The following is a 26,191-nucleotide window of genomic DNA, read 5'->3' as shown; positions in this document are numbered from 1 at the left end:
TTTCCCTGCTGTTCCAAATTCTTGGCAGCAAGATCATCTGACAGTTATTTTGTTTTAAACTGTAAAGCAAATCTGAGAGGGCAGGTTGAGGTCTTTAAATGTAACAGGTAGATGTGTTCAATGCTTGTATAGAAGCACCATTCAAGATTACAACCAGACGGATAGATTCTTAAAGGAGGAGAAGGTGGGAGGTGTGGAGGAGGCACCCACAAAAATCTTCCCTATAAATGACATATATTCTTTCACAAATTATCATAAACTTGACCTGGTAAATATCTGCCAAGCTTACTAAAAGTCTGCACTGGGGATTACAATACCACCAGGAAAAGAAACTACAGCCATCTCCTTCTTGGTTTATATTTTTAGTAGATACACAGAAATGGAATTGAAGATTACCGTTGTCTTTCTCTGCCTTTATAGCTCTCTGTTCTCTCCCTGTTCTGGGGCTGTACATGGCTTGCTCACCGAAGGCGGCAAAAACCACGGAGAGAAAAACCCAAACAACAAACAAACATTCTAGGAAGAACACGGACACTTAGAACCTGCTCCAAGAACAGAGATTCTGTGCTATTTATGTTGTCGCCAAAGAGTATAGAAGTATGCCTGGGACCCTCCAAACTAAATCATACAAAATGCTGTCTGGGAAGCAGAGGCCCAAACCACAGAGGGTTGTCAGGGCGCAGCTGATGTCCCGTTACCCCTCCAAGTTGGCTCACGTGAACGAGGCCTGGCATGCCCAGGAATGACACCCCATACTCCGCTTCCAGTTCTTCCAAGGCCACAAAAACCCAGTGAAGGGCTGTCGTGTGGTTTCCACATTGCCCAACAGGTAGACGAAGTACAGTTTCAGATCAGAAAGAAGGTGGGGATAATTTTGGTGTTCTCCCAAAAAGACAATAAAGCAATATAAAGTTGTGTTTGTGGAGACAACTTGACCTCGGATTAGGTTCTTCACAAGGTCATGAAAATAGACTACGATGAAAAGAATAGTGGATTCTTATTAGAGCATTTTTTAACGGCAATACTATGATAAACTAAAAACAAAAACACGTATTGCAGAGGATAACTGGACTTCTTAGTTAGAATGAAATAGCATTATATAATCTAATTTGTTACTGCCTTTTCATCTATCTTATTGGGTTACTGAAATGCCAAGATTAAAATCACAGTATTTAATCACCTGCATTACCCATTATGAGAGCATTAAACCAGGTTTATATGCTGGATTATTACAATGGCTTTCACATCGCTTGGGACACTGGAAACGTACGCATACTTCTTGCACCTTTGCATGAAGGCTCCAACTACCAGAAGAATGAAGTGTTGGGGTTTTTTACCTAACAAGTTTATCTTTTGTTTAATTCTGTTCCTTGTATAACCAGTAGATACTCTTCATATTCAAGAAGTGGCCTACCAGAGAACAAAGGGGAGTTATCCCTTATAATGTATTTTTAACCAACTAATTAATTATTCAATAAGCATGATTTTAATAAATCAAACTTTATAATAAAAATTAGCTTTCCATTCAGTGAAGGAAACAAATAACACAAACGTCCATGGCTAATACGCTAGACGCCCGTCAGAAATTTGTACAATCCTGGACTTCACCTTTTCCTCCATTCAGGGTGAGCTTCCAGATAACCTCCCTCTGTCCCAGGAGCATCGTGTGACCCTGAAGTGTACAGACGGCTGTGTCGATTACTCTCTATTTGCCAGCCTTACCCCTGGAGCCACTGCATGCCCAGGAAGGCTGGTCTGTACAGACTCCCTTGATGGGCTGACTTTCCCTCTGGATTCTACTAACGAGATGCACTGGCAAGAGCTGGTGCTAGAGGAAAGAGTCAAGGTATTTATTCCCCTCACTTGCTCTCACTGGCTGGAGTTTCACTGGTGGTGTTCCAATCCCAGGCCACAACTCCAGAAGTGTAATCCCATCCGAGGCTCTAGCCCCCACTGAATCACTTTTCCCTCCAATCTGCACCTTCAGATTAGGGTTGGCAACTGCTTCCAACTTCTGCTAGTCCTGGAGGCTTTCCTATCACTTTGGGGGCCTTTAAACTTGTCCACCCCTGTGTAAATACCTGCTCTGTTAAACTGCCACAGCCTTGGGGTGTCTGGGTGGCTCAACTGGTTAAGCATCTGACTCTTGGTTTCAGCTCAGGTCGTGATCTCACAGTTCATGGGTTCAAGCCTTGCGTCAGGCTCTGCACTGACAATGTGGAGCCTGCTTGGGGTTCTCTCTCCCCCTTCTCTGCCTCTCTCTCTCTCAAAAATAAATAAATAAACATTAAAAAAACAGCTGCTACAGCCCTAGCTGATAGCATGGATCCGTTTCAGATCCCAATGCCATCACCTTTAGAGCTAAAGAGTATTTCCCAGGAGTGTGTAACTGACTTCAGGCTTTTACAAACTTACCGTGTTGGATTTCAGTTTTTAAAAACTACATGCATAACTACATAGATGAATATTTTCAATGATATGTTCATTTATATACATTTTATGGAAAAGCCACTTACTAAGAATCCATTATGATTTCACCACTTGGAGGAATTTCAGGAAACAAAATACATGATCATTTGGTCCCTGCTTTCAAAGAGTTTATAGCCACATAGGATGAACAGCATATACAGGTGAATGTCTAACCAGCAAGTGCTGAGCGAGTGTTATCTGTTGAGTCAGAAAGCACCAACAGGAAGCTTCCAGGATGCATGTTGGTTACAAAATATATGGAACGTGAACTGCACTACAAAATGAAGATATGATTTGAATAGAAGTGGCCTTTGAAGATGAAGGTGAGTATATTGCTTGTTGTACACATTAGTGCTAGGGTGCTGAATATTATCTTATATAAAATTCAAGGGCTATGGTTAAGTTCTTTAACAAATAAAACAGAAATACTTGTTTTAATGGTAAAACATTATTTCAAAGGATTTTCCCAAATGATTTTCTTATTTGTGTTTCCTATTTACGTCTGAGTATAAAAGCAGTTTGTATCCATAAATGAAAAAGTTGAGATTATTTCAAATCAGCATTAAAAAAGTTACTCCCTGGGGTGCCTGGGTGGCTCAGTCGGTTAGACAACCAACTTCGGCTCAGGTCATGACTTTTTGGTTCATGGGTTTGAGCCCCGCATTGGGCTCTGTGCTAAGGGTTCGGAGCCTGGAGCCTGCTTCAGATTCTCTGTCTCCGTGTCTCTCTGCCCCTCCTTGACTCCTCCACTAGCACTCACTCCCTCTCTCTCTCCCTTTCAAATATAATTAAACATTAAAAAAAAATTGTTTTAAGTTACTCCCTATGTCCAAGCTATCCGGATCTAACCAAAATCAGTATTTTAACATATTTAGTACCAGCACTTTTTTCAGGTATTATGTACTTTTTAAATACTCATATTTTAAATTATACTTTTTCCCTCAATATTAAAAGGTTCCTTTAATATCTTTTACCAGACTGCACATCAACATCATCAATAAGTGCAGTGCAGGGTAAAGCCATCATGAGTCATCAGTACACATCCACAGAGTTGGCTAAAATTAAAAAGAGGGACAGTGGCAAGTGTTGATGAGAAACTGGGGCAACAGGAACTCTCAAACAATGTGCATATATAAGCTGGCACGACATCTTTGGAAAACAGCTGGGTATTATGTACTCGAATAAATGCACACCCTATGGTCCAGCCATTCCTTTCCTTGATACATCCACAACAGTAATGTGTGCACGTGTGCCACAATGTCCTAGACCATTCAGAGCAGCGTTATTCATGTTAAAATCGGAAACATCCAAATATCCATCAACACCAGAATGGTGGGGCGCCTGGCTGGCTCAGTCAGTGGAGCGTGAGACTCTCGCTTTTGGGGTTTTGAGTTTGAGCCCCACACTGGTTGTACAGATTACTTAAACAAATAAAATCTTTAGGAAAAAAAAAAACAGTACAATGGGTAAATAATTCATACAATGAAACAGGGAACGGCTATGAAAAATGACCAACCACAATGTGGAAAACCTCACAATGTTGAATGGAAGAAGCCCGGTTACAAAAAGGGTATAATATACTGTATGAGCCCATTTATATAAAGTTCAATAACAGACAGATCTGAACTCTAGCGTTAGGATAGTCAGGCTAATTACCTTTGGGTGTGTGGGCTTCCAGGGTGCTGGTGTTCTATTTCTAGATTTGGCTAGTGGTCAGAGGTTCTTACTTTGTGATAACTCATTACAATTCATTGAGCTATATGTGTATGTTTTATGTTTTATGTTTTTTTAAAAAGGAGACACACATCTATATGTGCCACAGTGGTTTCAACCATTTCCATTAAATTCAGACAGTCAAATAGATATATATGTATAGCTCTTGAAATTTACGAATTATTGATGCATAAAAAATACCATAAATAATAACATTTACTGCTGTTAAACAGACAATGTAGTTGCACATGAGTGTAAATTCGAAGTAAACCATGGAGGACAGGCTTCTGTATGTTAATTCTGGGGGAGGAAAGGTCCTGCTAATAAGCCAATCAAAGGGAGAGGCCACGTGAATATCCCCAACCCTTGTCAGTCACCTCCTCTGTCAACTGAACCAACGCTATATAGCTATCACACGGATAATGCAATTGTTTGTGGCTGAATTTGACTTGATTCCTTCCTGAGAAGGCTGCAAAGAATAACTTGACAAAATTTACCTCCCTTCTGTACTGTAAATATAATTCTGTGTTAACAGATTGAGATTTCAAGGTCAGGAAAACAGTCAAAGAATTTTTAAAAGAAAGGCCATTCAGAAGGTACAATACAGGGGAATGTAGTAATGGTACTATAATGGCACTGTAGGTGCCAGAGGGTGGCCACGCCTGTGGTGAGCACAGCAACGTGTACAGAGTTGTCCACACACGACCACACGCACCCAAAACTAATGTAATATTGTGTGTCGGCTATACTCAAATAATAATAATAATAATAATAGTAAAATAAATAACAAAGTCCATTCAGGTAACCACAATGTGCAATGTGCTGTTATCAAAAAGAGTTCTTAACAAACACTATTGGTTCAAATAAACCCCTAGAGCTAAATGACCACCTCCCACGGCGTAAGTCTTCTTTCTGCCCCAACTCTTGGATAGAAGAAGCCTGATCAATGCGTGTCTGTAACACGTCACAAACGAGGGCAGAAGACAGAGAACCAGTGGGGAAGGCAGGATCCTCGACCCAAGTGGCAGCTGATCAAACAGTTTCTAAATAACCTGTCATTGGTTTTGAATATTTCAGTTCCATGAAGGCATATATATTTTTTTAGCAGCCTCTTTTGTTATCCTAATGGACCCCAAATACTCCATATGACGGTATGCTTCTTTTTCCGATGTGTAATAAATATATGAGAAATCATCTTCCTTACCTTCAGTCACTACCCAATCACTGTATAGTTTGTGAGAAAAACAGAACCATTAAAAAAAGTTAACAGTATGCAGTTTTTAGAATTATTAATAGAATATATAATTACATATCTTAATATATAACTTATGTGTTATTTATGAACAGATTAAAAAATAGAACTATAATGTATTAATAATAATTAACGTATTTATAATGTACTGTAAATGTAAATATAAGGACTAATTATTAGAAGAACTAATATGTTGCCTTGTCACAAAGTCCACAGAGATACCACTTTGACAAGGAAACCACTCTGACTCCCTAGTGCAGAAGTTCAGACGTCCAGCTATGATTCTTTTGCTAACCTGATGCCTGGCACATGGAGGGGCATAGAACTGTTCTCAGTGGTAAGATTCTGGAACACTGAATGGGGCCCTGTTTTCTAGAGAGCTTCCCATCCCGTTTGTGGTAACACAGCAAATGAACCCTGTCCTTTTCTCCTTTCCTCCTCTAAGACCACAGGCTGTCCTTTGGAATAGTTACCTTCACCTGTGAATGCTCTCTCTTTCCCCCTGGGCAGGCCACGGGGGAGGCCAATCCCCCCAGGCCCACGGGGCCTCCGGACTCACTCCCCTCCGTTTCTCCCTGTGGAGGGTAGTTCTCACACAGGTCAACGTTACAAGCCCTGAGACAGATTTGGTGCTGAGTGACCAGATCTTTAATTTTTTTTTTTCTTTAACGTTTATTTGAGAGACAGAGCATGAGCGAGAGAGGGGCAGCAGAGAGAGGAGGCCCAGAAGCCAAAGCAGGCTCCAGGTTCTGGGCTGTCCGCACAGAGCCCAACGCGGGGCCTGAATCCACGAATTGTGGGATCATGACCTGAGCCAAAGTCGGCGCTCAACCAACTGAGCCACCCAGGTGGCCTCTGAGTGACCAGATCTTTAGAAGTCTGCTCTGCTGCAAGCTCTTTAGGCCTGGATGGAAATGAAGTAGTGTTGTACTGTTTAAGCATTAACGAGAAAGAAGGCATAAGGCATTCAGCCTGGCACCTGTCCCATGGTAAGTTCTCAGCAAACACTGGTCCCTACACCCAACACCCTCCTTGCCGCTGCTATTTTCTAGAGCTCTGGGTCGGTTAAGGCCAAAGTCACCCAGCTTTCATGGGCTCCCTGTTCAGTGACTTCCCGGGACCCCCCAGGGATGGAGCTGTTCTGCAGCCAGGTTGAGTCATCTATTTGACAGCCTTAGGAGCACCCCACCTGGCCTCACCTCACACAGCAGATAAATGAGCGACTTGACTTGACCTTAGTAAAGCGAATAGGATTTCTTTCCTCCCAAAGTAAATTCAAGGGCATGGTTATTCTTGGTTTTATTTCAAAAATTCATTGCCATGAGAAAAGAAAAAAATGGGGGGGAGGGGAGTTTTGACAAAAACTTCGAAGTCTGATTTCTCTGACATTCCTGCCAACTTTCCATTCATTCTAACAGACCTTATTTTTTGGAATTTAATGAATTACCAATTCTATCCAAAAGCAGCACTCAAAGTGGCAGGGCAGTGTTCTTTTCCAAAAAGAAAACGCACAGCAAAACAGAAAGATACGGGAACACAATAGTGTGGGGTGACTTGGCACAGACCTAAGCCCCGTGAGCTAACTAAGAGTATCTAGAAAAACCCTGGGCAATGTGACATATGTTCGTCCAGGTGTTAGGCTTTCTGATCATGTAGAGTTCTATCAACCATGACGTCCTTCAGCGGGGGAACTTTTGGATCTGAACCGTGATACCCACCAGGTGCAAAGAAAAAGGACCATAAAGTACATACAAGAGATTCGATTAGAACTGCTGGATTCCTGGGTGGCTCAGTCGGTTAAGCGTCCAAACTTTAGCTCAGGTCATGATCTCACAGTTCATGAGTTCGAGCCCCCATCAGGCTCTGTGCTGACAGTTAGCTCCAAGCCTGGAGACTGCTTCCTCTCTCTCTGCCCCTCCCCTGCTCACACTCTGTCTCAAAAAAAAAAAAAAAAAAAAAAAAAGAACTGCTGGATTTAAAGGCACCTGGTGCCTAGTCAGTTAAGTGTCCAACTCTTGATTTAAGATCAGGTCATGATCTCATGGTTCATGGGATTGAGCCTCATGTGGGGCTCTGTGCTGATAGTACAAGCCTACTTGGGATTCTTTCTCCTTCTCTCTGCCCCTTCCCAACTCATGCTCTCTCACACTCACTCTCACTCTCTCTCAAAATAAATAAACTTAAAAAAAAAAAAAAAAAACTGCTGGAGTTAACCAACTCAACACACAAGTCTGTGTGAATTTACCTGGAAATTTCAACAATTTAAGGTAAAGAGATATTTTAAAAATCTTGAGAGCCCCCACGCCAGGATCTGTTATTTCACTGAGAGATCACTTAGCAGGAGGCTTCAGATATTAGGTGCAAATAATTAATTAGAAACAGGAAGTTAGGTTCCAACAGTAAATCCTTGCTTCACGTTGAACCCTTATGCAGGTGGTATGGGGAATATTCATGCCAAAGACAAGGGTGCATCTGGAATTCTGAGCCCAGATGAGTATGAGTCTTCTGTGTTAATTTCTATTTTGAGAGGTTATTTCAAGAATCAGCCAGAGTATCCTTTCTCAGCAGCAATCTGGCATGCCGAGCATAGGTCTGTCTTCCACCAGCCGGTGTCGACTTTCTCTACACTCCATCACTATGACAATCCTCATAATAATTATTATTACTATTAACTACTGACTAGGTTGTTTTCAGGGTTGTCTCTTATGATCCTTGGCAAAATATATCTGACTCTCGCTTTCTCTCCTTCTTTAAGTTATCCTTACTTTAAGGGATAATAGGGAAGATCATCAAGGAACTATTATTAATTACCTAAATGGCTCTCCTCCAGAATAAAATCCCCAAGATTCGCTAGGTGCCTCCGGCCTAGTAAAGGTAAAATGAGTGGGCCCGTTTGATTTGGCAGGCTATTTAGATTTCACTGGCTATAGACCTCTAGGACTCTACTATGTGCTAAGACTTTATGCCCCAGTATACCTATCAACGTTCCAGAATTTTCACCCTTGGGAAGGTATCAGACTTTTCAAAAATAAATTAAATATGGCACCAGAGTATATCTAATGTACTAGGGAATAATTTGTCTATATCACTCAACAGAAAGGAAGCATTAGCTTCCACGTAAGGGGATGAGAATTTCCGTAGGGCCCTGACTATCCTGGCTTCAGAAAACTTTGCCCTGGCCACAGGGAGGAACATCCCTGTGGAAAAGCGACAAGGAGCCTGGTGACTGGAAAAGGACCCACCAGGTGTACTAACTACTATCCCCTTCTCCACAGCGAAAGCCAGGATTCTGATGCCACAGCAGGGGCAGATTTAAGCACATGGAAATGTCTAAATGGTGTGCTGGAATTCCTGGCTTGATCCTATGACCCTTAGAGGATGTGTGCCTAGGACCACACGCTTACTGCAAATGGCTCTTTGGGCTTTACGTGGCTCATTTGTAAAATGTGAGTCTTTGGCAGAGAGGATTTCCATTCGACCCACCAGGCTTAAAGTCTCTCTGGTCCTAAAATCGCATAATTTTTCTATGGTTCAAATCTTTTGTCCTTGTCTGCCATTGATGAGCTCCGACACCTCATGTGATGAAGTCTGTTACTTAAATAAAGTTTGGTTGAAAATTTAGGGACTCTTTTCTTGAGTGTCCTACAAATGGGATCTGATTTCCTTTCCTTTCTCTCTTGAATGGCATTTTCCATCAGCACAGCGACTAATGTCCCCCCTGGGCCACTCTGGACTTCAACTTTGATATTATTCCCAGGAGAAATGAAAGGGTCTGGTTTTATGCTGATTGGATTTGGATGGTGATTGATTAGAAAAAAGTGGGACCACGTAGCCACGCCAAAGGCTCAGTACTGAGCCACGGCTTAAACACTAAAGGAGCTTTTTACCAGTGAGTTCACAGCTATTAGATATTTTTATATTAACAACACTTTTCCCATCCAGGTTTGTGCATTTTATCTTTATTCTTTCAAATCCTGAAATTGCCTGGATAAGAGGGAGGGTTTATATATTATACACACACAGACACACACACACACAGACACACAGACACACACACATTTCTAAGAGCAGCCTGAACTTTTAGGGGAAATTGAAGAGGCTTTGTGTCAAGTACAGCTAAATCCAGCCTTTCCATATCAAACCTCTGCTAGAAAATTACTGTGCAGATGATAAGGCAGAAAGATATAATAAAAAGTGACTCTACTCAATTTACACTGCAATATTGGTATGACTGAATATTTTTCATTCAGGTGCCTGATAAAATCGCTAAACTGTATTGCAGATAAATAAAGGAGGCTTCTGTCAAGAATAAACACCATTAATCATGAAGTCTTACCCTCCGAGAGCCTGTGCTATGCATCTGCACAAATATGCCAACACAACCTGCACACAACACATGCTTCCCTCCTCTACAGTGTTCCAGGCTAAAGCCGTCCTCCCCTTCATCCTGGAGGGTTTAGGCAGCAACAGCATTTCCCAAACATTGTCTATACTTTAACTTTACATTCCTGCAACTAGGCACATTATTATAACACTTGGGAAAAACTGGCTGTGCTCTTGGGGTAAAAAAACTTGACAATGAAAGACTTTTTTTTTTTTTTTTTTTTTGCTGATTACATACCTACAGACACAATATATATGTGTTACATATGCTATATACTGTATCCCATCAAAGCCAAGATGCTATTGAGCTAAATAAAGATGCAGCATTATGTTAGGTACCACTCAGAATGACAATACTTATCACTTTCAATTCTCGCTTTATACTTACCAAAAGAGGTCTTTTAGACTTATTCACACATAGATTTTATCATGGATCACTCCAGTACTTGCACAAAAAGGGAAATATAAGGAGAAATAATTTTGTTATGGATACCTGAAACTTCCTCACCGCTACCACGTCACCAACAGTGATCATGAAACGCTATAGGTTGTAAGTCACGTTCCAATTTCAGAGACGGGGACAGGTGGAAAAAGGACGCACAACTTAGACTAGACTCAAATACGGTAATATGATGGAAACGTATTAGGTAATTCTGCCATTTGTCAAATACCTGTGACCCGACAGATGCAGGTGTTAAGTGCTATCTATATGCTCCTTCACTGAGTTCTTGATGGAAAATGGGATTGGATAATGAAATTGGGCTTCCATAGGACAAATACCTAAATACCTAAATACCTAAGCTGGATTCAAACCCAGTCTATGATTTTCAACACAAAGGAAAACTACCCCAAACCAAACACAAATATGGGCATATATGCTTCCATACACCTATATTTTAACATGATTAAGGCTCTTTATTTTTTTTTTTAATGTTTTCTTTATTTTTGAGAGACAGAGACAGACTGACAGAGCAGGAGCAGGGGAGGGGCAGAGAGAGGGAGACACAGAATTGGAAGCAGGCTCCAGGCTCTGAGCTGTCAGCACAGAGTCCGACGCGGGGCTCGAACTCACAGACTGCGAGATCGTGACCTAAGCCAAAGTTGGATGCTCAACCGACTGAGCCACCCAGGTGCCCCAACATTATTAAGGCTCTTAATAGAACAGATGGTATGGCTTTCCAGTTACCTTTTTACTCCAAAGGCAACCTGTTTGAATGATATTTAAATGGCTCTCTGTGCTGACAGCAGAGGGATGTGCAAAGCGTCTCTTGGAGAGCATGAGGAAGAATGAGGGAGACATGCTCTGGGTGCGGGCAAGACTCTCCCCGCAGACCTTCACAGAAGGAAAGAGGGGCAGGAGACAAAAATGACATGAGCGCCACAATATTTTCATATTCTATTCCTATTCTAAGTGCCCCACACAAAGGGGAACAATGAACAAATCAAAACTTGCCCATAACGGTGGGATGTTAAGGATCTTACAGATCATTTACTCCAACTACTCTATTTCATAGATAAAACCAAGGAGGCTCAGTGAGGTCAGGGACAGTGTTCAAGGATCCGGTTAATTTGTGACAGAGCAGAGAATGGAACTTAACTGAGGGCCACATTTATTTTGGAAAATAACGTAGAAACTGGTTTTAAGAAGATGATCATCACAAGCCATATGCCAGCAGAGTTATAGTTGAATTTTCTGAAATCACACTTTGAAACCCAAGAAAAGAGTATTATCATGGGCTAAGATAACCAACTTTATACTGGGGTGTGCTCAGAGATGATTACTGAGCAAAACTGTAATCTGGTACAGGAAGTGTCATGGCAGCTGTGTTTCAGCTCATTGGGGGATCTGTTTTCAGAGCCCATTCCAACAAGAAAGCGCCTGTCTAGCCAAAAGAGGTTAAACTGCCACCTTCCAGACAAATCCTCCCTGGGTGAAGAACTGTGATCCCGCAGAGTGAATGCATTTATTTGCCAAAGAGAAGACTGGCGAGGGCCCCTCCACAGAAAGTCTGTGCCCCACAGTTTATGGCCATTCCAGGGCTCACAAAGATCAGGCACCAGGAGCCCAGTTCAAACCAGGCCCAGCAAAAAAAGGAGAGGACCCCAAGGAATCAGGGCCATGCCCTGGCCGTACTGTTTGGGGCCTCCCCCAGGTCATGAAGGAAGAGCTTCTATGTATAAATAGGTATTTATACTGCGTACAATTCTCATCACAGATTATGTGATCAATCACTTTGAGCAAATTCCTGGGTCCTCATTTGGGAAGTTCCAAGTCAAAACTACTTGCAGGCACTCAATCAAGAAATGCAGGTTCCCAGGAAGGTACCACATACCCCACCTGCTTATTAGAGTCTAGGCGCTCAGGCGTAAAAGGATGGGTTCTTCCAGAACCCATGTTCACCCAGAAGGTGAACAGATCTCTGACAGAACTTTGTTATTAAGACAGCTGTTTTTTTTTTTTTCCAGTGGTAGCACAGTGTTTTACCAATACCTGCAATGAAGGTAGACCTCATTACCCAAATATTTAATCTTTATTAACAGAGGTTTAAAAAGCATTAATTCATAAGCCTGGTAATTGCTCATCTCTGTCTCAGTCATTAACCATACTTCAGAAAATAACATATATGCACAAGAAAATATCACGGCTAGGATTAAGGTATCTGAATAATTTTTATGACCGTTGCTCATTATTTCTAAACACACAGAAATGCATTTTATGAAAACGAATATGAAATTCCTTCAAAATGCAGATTCAACTTAAATGGAGCTAATGGGCTCCTCCCAACCCCCTCCCTCCACTCCCTGCCCAGGATGATTTATGCTACTGAACTGGGCATGGGTGTCATACCCTGAACTGCCTGAACTACCCTCCTCCAACAGCCTTATTCACATGGAAAGGAAACCAAATGACTAGGATCACCCTTCAGCGACTTTAAAGCTCATGATGCTTCAACAGCAGCTGTGTTGCAAAACTGGAATGGAGTGCCACCCTCTCACTAATGAGGCTACCAAGTGTCTTTAGGTCTCCATGTTAGAGGCACTTAGTAAGCACCCTGCTTGGCAGGGACCCACGGCAGGTCGAAGCGATGGACTAATCACACAGGCTGGAATCAAATGGGCTGGAAGAATCTGGAGACTTGTGGCCCGGAGGAATGTAATTCATGCAGAAAAGCGTTGTCAGAGCAAGGCCAGGGAACCTCGTGGGAAGAAAGCAAAATAAACAGTTCAACAAAGAAAACAAAGAAGGGCCAATAGCCTTTTCTAAAGCTTGAGTACACTGAGCCTTCAGTGGGGCCCTGGGACAAAGGCCTCATCAAAGAACGCCCTTGCAAAGCAAACAGACCAAGAAGGATGTTTCTTTCTGATACACTTGGGGGGGAAGGGGTAGACTCCACTTTTCATTCCTCGCAATTCAGTGTTCACATACCTCCCTCCTCCCAACAAACAGAGAAACAGCATACAACAATAACCAAAATAACTGCAAAGTCCTATGTCTGCCTGTGTCAAAAGACGGGGCAAGGCAGGAAGGTTAACCCAGATTACGTAGGGCGTAATGTATCTTCTGACTGTTCTTCAGATCACAGGAAGGCCTTGGCAAGTGCACGAACTGCCCAGGTCAGACCCACACAGCCTGCAAGCCACATTCTAGAGAATGGGGCCAGACCCACGAAATGCTCAAGGACTCCATGTAGAAAATCCTCTCATGCAAATAGCATACGACATTCATGCAAATAGCATATGACATTCACAGGGAGGGTAACTATCCGACTTGGAGAGAAGCCCTCCGTGGGCTTAGCGCTGTCTTTTACAGGAAGTTGGACCCCTTTTTTCAGCCCCCACACCCACAATTCCCGATTTCCAGTGGAACGTTGACTTAGATCATCCGTCTCTGAATACACATAACTACATGTATCGCTGTGTCCTGAAATCCAAAGACTGAGGTGACCCGATTTTGGTCATTAAAACAAGATTAAAATACTTTAGACTGACCTTCTTGTCCCCTCTTGACTACTTCCATTAAGAAGGAAGATCATGTGTACTAATCCCAAGGACAAACTGAAATTACCACACAGAAAATGGACAGAAGTGAGCTCTGTGTGGATGCATAGAATACATAATATATGTAGTCAAATAATGAAGATACAGAGAATACTTACTTTAAATTTTAAAAATCCAATAAACATATTAGGTACATAAATAATATATTCCAATATACAGCTGACCTTGAACAAAATACAGGTTTGAAATGTGCAGATTCACTTACCTACAGATTTTTTTCAATAAAACAGCATATTACAGTCAATGTGTTTTCTCTTTTGTGATTTTCTTAACATTTTCTTTTCACTAGTTTACTTTATTGTAAGAATACAGTATATAACACATACAACATAAAAAATATGTATTAAAGAACTGTCACCGTTACTGTTAAGGCTTCTGGTCGACAGCAGGCCGGTTAGCAATTAGGGTTTTCAGGGAGTCAACAGTTATACCCAGCTTTTCAACTGCACTGGGGGGTTGGTGCCCCTAATCCCCACATTGTTCAAAGGTCAACCGTAGTTCTAACATTAATCTGTAATATCCCAGGCAAATATGATGTAAGAAACCTTTTAAAATCAGACTCCCTCTCAGAGCTCTGATAGTCTTTCTAACTGATTGGCAATTTTGAATTTGTTTCTGAAAACTTTTACTGGTGTGCACCACTTATGTGGCAAACGTGTAGGCTAGGAATATGGGAATTTTGTTCTAAGGGGGAGCCAGAGAGTACTTTGAATAGAGGCAAGAGGCATTTTAGTAAGCCCGGAATGCTTTCTTTGGACTCTGTCTTAAAATGTAAATCATATTCAAGCAACATGGTTTGGTGATTTGTTTTGCAAATGAGGCAGATCATTTAACTGCTAGTGCCTCTCTCTCCTGCTCCCTCCCACCCCCCACCCCCCCCACCCCCCGCCCACCCTGGCCCCATGTAATAGAGATGCTGTTCATTTCTGATGAACTTGGCGATATTTGGGTACTATTTGAATGTCCCGAGAAGAAGAGTATTGGTGCTTCCCTGGCTAGACCCTAACTCATTCCCAGGCAGCGGGAGACGCACATTAGCCGTGCAAGGCCCTGGGGATCACTTAACCTGCAAGGACTTAAGGTAACTCCTTCAGGCAGAGCTCTGACTGCCAGGGGGTGATGGGGCCTGGGGAGGATGGGGCTCCTTAGGAACTATTCACAGGTATAACTACTGCCCAATGCCACAGGGCTCTCAGAGGTGAGTCTATAAAACCCCCTTTAACTGTGATTCTATACAATAATGCATTTTGGTATTACTTTAGATTTTCAGATTGAGGCTAAACTTCCAATTCCCTTAGAGCAGTCCCAATGGAGAACTTTTTAATGAATCTGTAATCTCTCTGAGGCTGTATAATTAAGTTTTAAATATCTATAACTTATAAACATGTGAAATGCTGCATAAACCAGAATATTAAGTGACTGGATTTTAGAATATCTGTGGTGTTAGATTACAGGCCTTTATTTATTTATTTATTTTTTTCTTTACTGGGAATGCACTCTCATGCCCTAAAGGCAGTTTCTGCCACTTCTTAGCTATTCCTGCACATTCTTTTCTTCCTGTGTGTGTGTGTGTGTGTGTGTGTGGAGGGAGACAGAGACAGAAAGGAGGGGAGAGGCAGCAGCAAAGGGTAGAGATCTAGCATTGCACTTGATGTATTTCCATACCAGAATTTCGAAAACCATGTGAGCTGGGTTAGCTCAGGAAGCAAACATGGGACCAATAAACCATGGGACCAAGGTGTGGATTTTTACCCAACTGCAATGTAATGATACCCATTACTATTCTGATAGGTCTTTAACAAAGATTACACCAAAACTACAAATGGTCAAGATTTTTTTTTTCAATGTTCTTTTCAATACAGTTATCTAATGAATGTTCTGCCAAAACACCCCCCTAACTTTAGGACTCAGAGAATGTGTTTCAAAACTGACCTTCTCCCCGATGCTTCCTTTCCGTATGCCCAGGTCCGTGGTATCACCAAAGATGCAAAGATCTTGCTCATGTGTTACTTGAGATTCAGAAAGTTAGCAAGGGCAGGTTTCTGGAAACAAATCTGCGACCATTTTATTTTCTGACATATGAATATGGTTGGGGGCAGGGATAGGGATGCGAGAGTAACAAAAAAGAAATGAGTGACAGGCAGTCCTGTGTCATAGGCCTTTGTTCTCCTGGGGAAAGGTCTGAAATGAACTCAGCCTGCTGTGCCGCTATAGGAAATGGCATGTCTTTGTTTAGGTGGAAAAATCGGGTTCTGTTACCTAAGAGAAGGAGAGAGGGCCACAGCAGGCAGGGCAGCTTTGGTCCGGGTGGTATTCATCACAGGGAACTCACCTGAAAGTGTCTTTCTTCCCTTTGGGACAAACCCCGTTCAAGTTCCATTTTCTCAAACGCATATTTTGAAAAATAAATACAACCATGGCAGTAAATTTCTGTTTTCTTTGAAGCCAGGCTTAACATGAGTGGAAGCATTGTACTCAAAGAAAAAAGTCTGTTACAGTCCAGTAGCCCCCAGGCCCCCTGCAACAGGTTTGACAGCAGGCTCTATAGAGCCGGCGGCTTCCGGTTCAGTGACCGTGAATACCTCCAGTCAATATCTGCTCCCAGACCTGACCGCTGAGCGCAGCACAAAGAACACAGGAATTTTATCCAAGAAGCTGCCGCTCAGACTCTGTGAATGTGCGCTATAATTAGGGCCTGCTTTCTCTGCAACCGATGACCGAATTCAATATTTCAGTCATTAGAAATACTGCAAAACAGAAAGAAGTGCTATGCCCTTGGAGTATACGTTTATTTGTTTCGTGTTCATTTCTTGATGCAGAATAAGAAACGTGTACTGGTTGGTCTAAACTTAGGCCGCCGGGCTCACTCAAATGTCTAAAGTTTCAGGATTGAAACTCGCCCACCTTCTCATACTTACACAAGGAACTTTGCATGAAGGTGGTCTAAAGTCGTTCTTAAAAATTAGGCAGGCTTTCCATTTTTTCCGTTAATCATGAGAAATGATAACCAAACAATAAGAGCTATTTGCTTTTTTAAAGTGACATGACAGGCAATGAAAAAGGGTTGGGATTAGCAGTATGAAAGTCTAAAAGAAGAAAATACTGTGCACGTGTTCACTGATTAAAAAGAAAGAAAAATATAGGGCACCTGGGTGGCTCAGTTACTTGAGCATCCGACTCCTGATTTCAGCTCAGGTCATGATCTTACAGTTCATGGGATCGAGCCCAGCATCGAGGCTCTGCTAGAGTCTGCTTGGGATTCTCTCTCCCCCACCACCACCACCCCATCCCTCCCTCACTTGTTCATTTTCCCTCTGTCTCTCTCTCTCTCTCTCTCTCTCTCCCTCCCTCTCTCAAAATAAAGAAACTTAAAAAAAAGAAAGATAAAGCAGAAAAAGGGGACAAAGGGTAGGGCTGAAAAGGGGGTGTTATTTTTGATTGGGGTTGGCAAAGTATCTTTTAGGCTTTGCAGGCCGTATTCTCTCTGTCTCAGGTACTCAACTAGGCCCTTGATTGCTAAAGCCACCACAGACAACAGTAAACAAGTGGCAGTCGCTGTGTTCCCAAAAAACTTTATTCACAAAACCAGGCCATGGGCCTGTACTGGGCTTACAGGGCAGTTTGACAAACTGCTCAGTTGATGGTCTTCAAAGACGACCTCTCAGATAAGGAGACATCACTGCAGACAAATGTACGACATGAGGGAGCAAGCCATGGGTATCTGAGGGAAGACGGTCCCAGGAAGACACATGTGGTGACCTAGTCCAACATGGCTTACGTTCTATACAGCACACCGTTATAATCGCTGACCATTATTTACCCATGTTTTAATACGGTCTTCTCAAGTGTAAAACTGTTAGGCTTTGCCCAATAGGCTACCAATTGACAAATCACAATTTACCAGCCCACCCCCTATGGCTGGATATGTAAACTTGCCAGTTGTTTGGTGTCCCAAATTCTACAGCCGCAAACATTGATGTGTATCTGATTTTTCCAGCCATTGATAGGCTTATTGGGTCAAAAGGCTTTTTAAGGCTCTCCACGCTGCCGTATTTCCTACCTTAGAAATCTGCATAAGACACTGACAGCCAGTGACACTGAAAACTTCCTATCGGGTACTGTTACAACTATTTTGTGCTCATCAAGGAAGCATAGACTAGACCAGCAAAATCTGCAGTGTTGATTTTCACAAGCAGAGGAAAATAGTCAAGTATAAAGGGGGTCATAACATCTGATGCACTACTTACTCCCAAGCCTTGTAATCTCTCTGGGTCAAGGCCTCTGTATCTTTACAATAAGGTTGGTAGTATCCACCCCAACATAGCATTGCTGTAAGAATTGTAGGAGATAATTATGTCAAGTGTCTAAAATTGCACCTCGCCCATAGTTAATTAGGCAAAAATGTCATATAACAGCTATGGCCATTATATATTTTCTCACGTTGTATTATCTATTCATTTCTTCTCCCCCCCCCCTTCTTTTTGGAAGTGTGCTATCCTTTATAGGTTTTCCATTTAAGATTGTTAATTTCATTAACTTTATTTCCATATGAAGGGCCGGGGAAGCAGCAATAAATGTATATTAAATAGTACCCAGTCACATTAGGTGACTATGGACTTTTACCACCAGTAAATGATTTAGTACCAGGGAATGCATTGCACTAAGGAGCATCACATCATTATAGGTGCTCCTAATATAATCTTAATATTAATTAAGCTTTTGATTTTGAGTTCTAAGTGTGCTAGCCTTGTTGGCATAAAGGTGATACACTCTAACAATAGTAAACAAACAAAAACAGGAGAAAGACGTTGGCAGTGATCCTCCAGTGGCCTAAGACAAATAGCCCATCATCATTCCTGAAAAGAATATTTATGCATAAGGTGTGGATCTGGCCCAGCAAATGCAAAGAAACACACAGATAGTCTTTGTACTCCAGAGATGTAATTATAATCAAGTTCATTTCTTCTTCTTCTTCTTTTTTTTTTTTTTTTTTTTGGCAGAGCGAGTGGGTGTTACACAATATTTGCTATAGCTATTTGATGGAATCTGTCATTGTACTTTACCAGTCCTAATAATGTTTACGGTAGAGCACTGAATGGAAAAAAAGGACTTTCCTTTGTTTATCTTACTTATTATTTTTTTAGAGAGAGTGTCCACAAGCAGGGGAGGGTCAGAGGGGGAAAGAGGGAGAGGTGGGGGAGGGAATCTCAAGCAGGTCTGTGCTCAGTGCAGAGCCTGACAGGGGGCTCAATCTCATGACTGACCATGAGATCATGACCTGAGCCAAATCAAGAGTCGGACGCTTAACTCACTGAGCCACCCAGGCACCCCTACTTTGTTCATTTTAATTCTTTTTTTTTTAAGTTTATTTATTTTGAGAGAGAGTGTACTTGAGTGGGGGAAGGGCAGAGAGAGAGCAAGAGGAAAAAATCCCAAGCAGGCTCCAAGGCTGTCAGCTGAAGCCCAACACAAGGCTCCATCCCATGAACTGTGAGATCATGACCTGAGCCGAAACCAAGATTCAGACACTCAACTGACTGGGCCACCCAGGCACCCCTACTTTGTTAATTTTAAATTGTACTATTCAAACAGTCCAAACTGGTTATGCCCCCAAATACAAATACAAGGTTCTGCTCAATCTCTGTACTTTACTGGAGGGAACAGAAAGAAAAAAAACCACTATCATGTGTATGGGCCCATCACAAAATTTTAAGTAAGTGGCCAGACTGAAGGCTGCTTTGAACAACTTACATGCGCTCGTGATAGGGACAGGACCTAGGAAGACAAGCCAGGTGCTGATTTCAGGGAGGGCGGGAAGAAAAGAGGGACGGGAACTGAGTAGCAGCACCAGCCACCTCCTTACTCCTCCTTTGTCTAAGCTTTTACCATAATGATGCATCTTTTCTTTGACCTTTCTCTCCCTGGAAAGAAATGTATTTATTCATGCTCCAACCTTGCTACTCATCTTCCTGCTCTCCTCCCTAAAAGGCAGTCACAATCATGGGGCAAAGCCTTACTTATTTCCAGGGCACTCGATGTCACAGCTAATATTAATGATCGGCTGTGCACGGAGTCCTCTCCCCAGGCGCCAGGCTGCGGACCACTTTCAGTAGGAGGGACACCTCTTCTTGCTTAGGTGGAATAATTCCAGTGAGTCGGGCAGCCCTGGGAAGAGCCACATTGACTCAAGCGAGAGAATAAAGAGCCGCCGAATAAAACGGAACATGAGCGCTCATTTCTCCAAAGAAGAGGGAAGATGAAACTGGCTTGCTGAAATGAATGAGTGACGTGGATGGTGATATGGGGTAGCCTATGTGGCTGCAGGCTTGGGCACAGTGTGGCACACACCCACAGCTCCAGACAAGGGCAGCTCTAGGCTCAACTGGCAAGCTCTGTGGGGCTTCGATTATTGTAATGGGTTAGTTACTAAGGACCCCGCTTAGGAAAATGAATTGCAGAGTTCAGTATGAAGCAAATGGACTGTCTGAAATTCAATTCATATTGGTCCATAAATGAGACAACTCTGGGTCAAAAAAAAAATTTATGTAAAAGACAGACATTTCTCCCAAGTAAAAATCCAGAATAAACGTGGAATTTAAAACTTTATAATTTGGGTTTCTATTAATACACTATGTCTAGTTTATTTTTATCTTTATTTTTTTAGAGAAAGAGAGAGAGCACCTGCACCTGCAAGTAGGGGGGAGGGGCGGATGAAGGGAGGGAGAGGCAGAGGGAGAGAGAGAGAAAATCTTAAGTAGGCTCCATGCTCAGCCTGGAGCCCGACCCTGGGATCATGACCTGAACCAAAATCAAGACTCGGATGCTCAACCTACTGAACCATTCAGGCGCCTCTAGTTTTTAAAAGGGAGCGTGCTTAAATGAATTCTAACTCTAATTAAAAAAACAAAAAAAACAAAAAACATGCACTCAAAATGCAAGAGAAAGAGTACTTTCTTCATTGAAGCAAGGTAAGTCACTTAAACATACCACTGTATTCTGGGGGAGAGGAGCGTTAATATTGCGATTGTCTAAATTTCCAAGTGAAATCTGAAAATACAATAATGTTTGGCCAAGAGAGCATCACCCACCCCCACAGATTACAATAGGCCTCCTGGAGTTATGCAAGGCTGCAGCCCTGATAACCACGCAAGGCATGGAATACACAGAAGACCAGGAAGGAAAAATCTGCTTGATTCTGGATATACATTCAGGTTCTGTCATTAATGCTCCAAAAAATCTCAGTAATATAATAAGATGCATTCACTGGTATTTTTCCAGAACATTACACTTTTCTCGATTTATCTACTGGGCACAAGTCCTGGTAAAGTCAGTGGAGAATAACTTTCAGAAGAAAAGGGGAAATCCCCCACCTCCAATGTTTCTTAATTTCCAAACTACTTCAATTAAGTAAACACAAAGCAGGAATCATATATTTTATATGACAACCTTTCTGCGACAACTCAAAGAAAGATGATGTCTACATTCCATGTCCCACTTGTAAGTCCATGAATTTAAAATCATGATTCTGAGTTAAGAAAGGAAATACTAGAAAATTCTACGATTATTTCCAGGACACTCGAAACAATGTGAGTTTCTAGACTCTGGTCTACACTGCCTAACAGTACACTGTGGACAATGCCCTGAGAGTTAAGTAGGGTAAGCTAAAGGCATAGCATTTAACAAGCTGGGTTCTAAGGGACGCATTTCAGTACATATTTATAAGGCTTGGTGGTTATTATTAGGCTGTAATTGTAGTTGTTCTAACACCTAATAAGCCATGGTTGGAAAAACAAAGGCAGGTTAATTTGTGATTTCCTCTACTCATTCAGAGGCAAATTAAGTGTCAAACAGCTAATACAGAACATATTTCATTTTATGAGATTTTAATTTAATTCTGCACCATATCGTTGATGCCTTAATATAGGGTGGTTTATCTAAAAAGAGAAGCAATTTATAAACCTCTTTCAATAGAATCTTTAATGATAGGATATGATAGCATAATTATCACAGTGCCTGCCATCCTTCTAAACAGAGATCTGTCAGTATTTCCATCATCAACACAAATCCTGTTTTCGAGAGACTTATAATTTAATTTTTAAAGCTGGCACCAGAAGGACAATTATGTGTACAAAATAATGAGAATATCCTCAAATTCTGTCTTCTTATAATTAAACACGTTTATTCTAAAAACTTTGTAAGCTCACTTGGCCTCATTTTCTATGAGAAAATTATATAGCAAGCATGTTGGAACTCACTTTCTAGATGAAAGCATTTTACTTTTCCAGGATACTGCTTTACCCCTAAGCATAGATGTGCTTTTTTTTTTCTTTTTAAATTTTTTTAATGTTTATTTCTTTTTGAGACAGAGAGAGCACGTGCACAAGTGGGAGAGGGGCAGAGAGAGGGAGACAGAGGACCGAAGCAGCTCCATGCTGGCAGCAGAGAGCCTGATGTGGGGCTCAAACTCACGAACCATGAGATGGTGACCCGAGCTGAAGTTGGATCCCCAACTGACTGAGCCACCCAGGCACCCCTAGAGGTGTTTTAAGATTCTAGCAACCAAGCCATACTTGCCTAGATTACTCTCCGCTCTTAAAATGATCACAGGCGTCTACTATAATTATAGCACCTCAGAAGGTGCAAAGGCAAGAAGGGGTTCATGACTGAGCGAAGCGAGTGTTTCTGAGGCCCCCACTTCTTGGAATGCTAACCCCCAACATTTGTTTAGAGCTCTATGCTCTTAAAAGCGTTCACATGAACATGACTTCATTGAACTCTTCCTGCAATCTAGGAGAGTCGGGTAAGGCAGAAAACCTCATTTCCAGGGGATGAAACCAATCCACTCGAGGGTAGGTTACCAGAGTTCCCAGCACAGGTGAGTGTGACTAAAGAAAGAGTGGGGGATTAGAGCTCATCACGACTCCCGGATGGGCCACCTGAGTGTTACTGAGTACCTTTTTCGCAAGGTACCGGGCAAAATGAGGAACAGCCTCGGGGGATAGCCAGTAGGGGTGATACCTGAATTAGAACTTGAGGATGAGGAGTTTTAAGCAGGAGTCTGCCACCCGGCGAGGGAAGGCCACTGAGGGCAATGCATAATGCATAAGGAAGATTCTGTTACAAAGGCACATGGGATCTGAGATGTCCCCTAGCCTTCTGGAGCCAACTGCATAAGCTCATTGTCCCCACCCAGATCCCTGCTAAGGACTAGCAGTCCCAGGAGGGCACAGACCCACCTTCTCACTATGCTCTGCACACAGCAATGGCACTCCTCTCAGAGCTCTCTGGGGCTCCTCTGTGGGCCTCAGGATTATCTACTGGCCCTATATTATGAATTTTGATAACTATCTGTTTAGGCAGCTAGCAAACAATTTAGTCCATTGCTGTGAAAGCATCCTAAGGCTTGGCTGGAACACCAGGAAGTCCTGAAATCTATAAAAATCCCAGCTCAGCAGTCATACCTGAGATGCAACCCCCAACCCCAGGACTTTCCAAACTTGACCTGCCTCATCTTGTGGTGTTTTTAATCACAGGTGAGCTAAAACTGAAGGTACAGCAATCAGGGTCTAGAACACAAGGTGTGGGCAACATGAGGGCTTGCTATTGCATTCTGCCAAAGAACCAAGGCTTGGGATTTTTATCGGTAAACTCATATTTGAATTTAATAACAAGGCGAACTATAATGAACCCATAGGAATTAGTTCATTCAGTCATATAAACTCATTCTGGTGGGGGTTGGGGGGGGCGGGATTGCTCCATAACAGGGTTTTTGAAAGAGTGAACAATTCTGAAATCCCACAAAAATCTGATTTAAGTCACCACATCACAGAGACTGGAGTCTGGGAGGAATCTGACATCTGCATCACCAAGGCTGATCTGGCCCTCGCTGGCTCCGCACCACGGGGCAGGGCCTCGTCGGAGACCTTTGTGGTCCCATCTGCCCCACAAAACCTCCCTACAACGGGGTGAGTTACATGGCGGGTTTCAGCCTGAATTTGGAATTTCCTTCCCTTTCTATAGGAGCTTTTAATTGGCCTCATGGTTTTATTTCAGTATATTTTCAGCAGGCTTCAGAACCCTGTAAATACTCACTCGTGTTCCAGTGAAAAGTCAAAGAGTAAGTCACGAGTCTCCGTATTCTCTCTCTATAAATACCCACTTCTCCGTTAATGCTTATGGAAGTCTGCACCACAGATTTATTACTTACCTCCAGGCAAATCTGCTCTGAAATTACAATTCAATAATGGGGGATGGATCCAAAAAACTGTTGGTAAAATATTATATGTGTACTTGGGCATGTAGTTACGGCTGTTAATATCAATTAATTCTGTTCACAGAGGAGGACTTGTTTTAAAACAACTTCATTTTTCTTTGGCATATACGTAATTACACAGTTTAACTAATAGCCACGGAGATGCAATCTACCATCTAAATAACCAGCATTATTCTTCAAAGTATTATTTGTGCTTTTCTAACTTTACTGTCTCAGAATGAAGGGTGATTACCAGATCTAACTAGATGTATATATCAAGGCCATTAGTAAGGGAGAGCCCCTCCCAGACCGCAGCTCCAGTAATTACGGTATCTGACAATGTTTCTGGACATGACTACCAAAAAAATAGCATTGCAGTTTGCAAGCCGAATACTCTTTTTACCCCTAACCTGAGTAAGGTAATATTTATTTCCACAAAATGTTCTGCTTTCTTCTCTAATGTATGTTATCAAAGTCATGCTTTCCTCTTATCTTTGTGTAAATCGCGTGAGCGATCGCACGTGCCATTTTGTTTGAGAGACATTCCCATCCGTCAAGTCACTGTTGGTGGACGCACCATGGGGCGCTATGAAAATTTACCACAGCATTTTCATTACAATTCATTGGCGAGCCCTGGGACAGGACTTCCAGGTTTTAGCGGGAAAAACTTCAAACCCAATCTCTCCTAGATCCATATTCTGAGTAGTAACTTCCCATTAGGGCCCTACTTTTTTAATTTAGTATTTACAGCCCACAGAACACACGTCAGCAAAATATATAGTGAATACTTGCCAGCCACCTAGTGTGATAGGCATTCTTCAGGAAGCAACGGGGATTTGCTTCAGTGCGTCCAGGAACAGATAGGCTTGCCGTATTTCAAAAGTAAATCTTACACTTCTATTACACCTTCAAAGCCCAGCAGCTGCGCTGTTGACAAAAAGTCGTGAGACAGAAAAAGCTAGTATCCCGTGCTGCTTCATTAAAGGGTAAAGTTTTATTACTTACACATGCAATGGAGGAATCGGAGACGGGTCATAATGGTAACGCCCCTCATGATGTCTCGCATCAATCGGCACAGGAGGGTGGAATGCAGGAAAGAGATGAGAAGGGTCTGAAAAAGAACGAAAATCCAACATGGGTAAGAGGAACACCCTGAAACAGAATCCCAGCCCACGACACAACACCGTTATACTGTCTTGACAACTTGGGTGGAGTCCACTTTAAGAATTTGTGGAAGAACTCTTTTAAGTGCATTATGAGGCTACGGGTACTACGGAAGTATGACCGAGCGCACGGCACCTGAGAAGGTGGAGGCTAGGAATGCAGTAAACCCAGACAGGAAAGTAAGAACAGGGAGTAATGTGTGTTCCACCCTGGGAGAAAGCCCAGAGAAGCACAAGGGCTGGAGGGAGCCACAAAACCAAAAGGAACGGACGACAAGACTCTTACTTTCTTTTAAATTGTACCGTCAAGTGAAATTTGGACAACGATGTAATACACATACTAGCTTCACTTCTCCCATATCCCTGATGCTTTTTAAAGGAAGCAGTATTTTCTAAAGTCCCTGCTTGAATGCATGGGTCTACATACACGCTATGTCTACACTTACATATAAGTGTATGATACACACACTATTTTAAAGTTTAAATGCATGCTCTCCTCCTTCCCGTCCTGGGCCAGACCTCCACAGTCCCACACAAGGGCAAGGGCAGCCAATCTATAGGCTAGCCAGAGAAATGCTACAGGGCCTGGCCGGAAGAGGTGAGCTGACCCCTCTCAGACTGACAAAGAGAGGCTGGGAGCAAACAGAGGAATGCTTCCCCCACAGCTCTGACATTCACCTTGGACCCCGACCAGCCTCCCTCCTGCTTAGGCTGGTGTTTAGAGTTTCCTGGGTTCCTGTGTGTGCACTTACTTCCAGCCGCTCCTCTACTTCACGATAGTAACGTAAGCACACGGTCTCCTACAAATCTCATCAAGGGCTTTTTTTTTTTTTTTTTCCTAAATAGTGATTCACTGCAAAAGCTGAAGAGAATTTTGCCGCATTTTATTCTTAGAAGCAC

At 42.4% G+C, this 26,191-nt stretch overlaps 1 protein-coding gene and 1 long non-coding RNA gene across 7 annotated transcripts in view; both read right to left on the bottom strand.

The window, feature by feature from the left end:
- The window catches only part of GLI3 (GLI family zinc finger 3), a 281,417-nt gene that overhangs the window by 99,063 nt on the left and 156,163 nt on the right, over positions 1-26,191 (bottom strand). For 5 of the 6 annotated variants that reach the window (XM_053897676.1, XM_053897677.1, XM_053897679.1 and 2 more), the window contains one exon: positions 25,134-25,239. In XM_053897676.1, the coding sequence (XP_053753651.1) occupies positions 25,134-25,239 (106 nt within the window). Of the gene's footprint in view, positions 1-396; positions 2,257-25,133; positions 25,240-26,191 lie in introns of those variants that run through there. The other variant, XM_053897681.1, reaches the window with a different exon arrangement.
- On the bottom strand, positions 12,330-14,726 carry LOC109268008 (uncharacterized). The gene is made up of 2 exons (XR_002080412.2): positions 13,808-14,726; positions 12,330-13,014 (listed from the first exon to the last, which is right to left on the bottom strand). It is a non-coding gene; the product is annotated as an uncharacterized LOC109268008 (long non-coding RNA).

Source organism: Panthera pardus, unplaced genomic scaffold (genome assembly GCF_024362965.1).
Source record: "Panthera pardus isolate Hobbes unplaced genomic scaffold, ASM2436296v1 HiC_scaffold_8, whole genome shotgun sequence".
Lineage (NCBI taxonomy): Eukaryota > Metazoa > Chordata > Mammalia > Carnivora > Felidae > Panthera > Panthera pardus.
The sequence above is the reverse complement of the archived record's forward strand: the minus strand, read 5'-3'. Positions and strand labels throughout refer to the sequence as shown.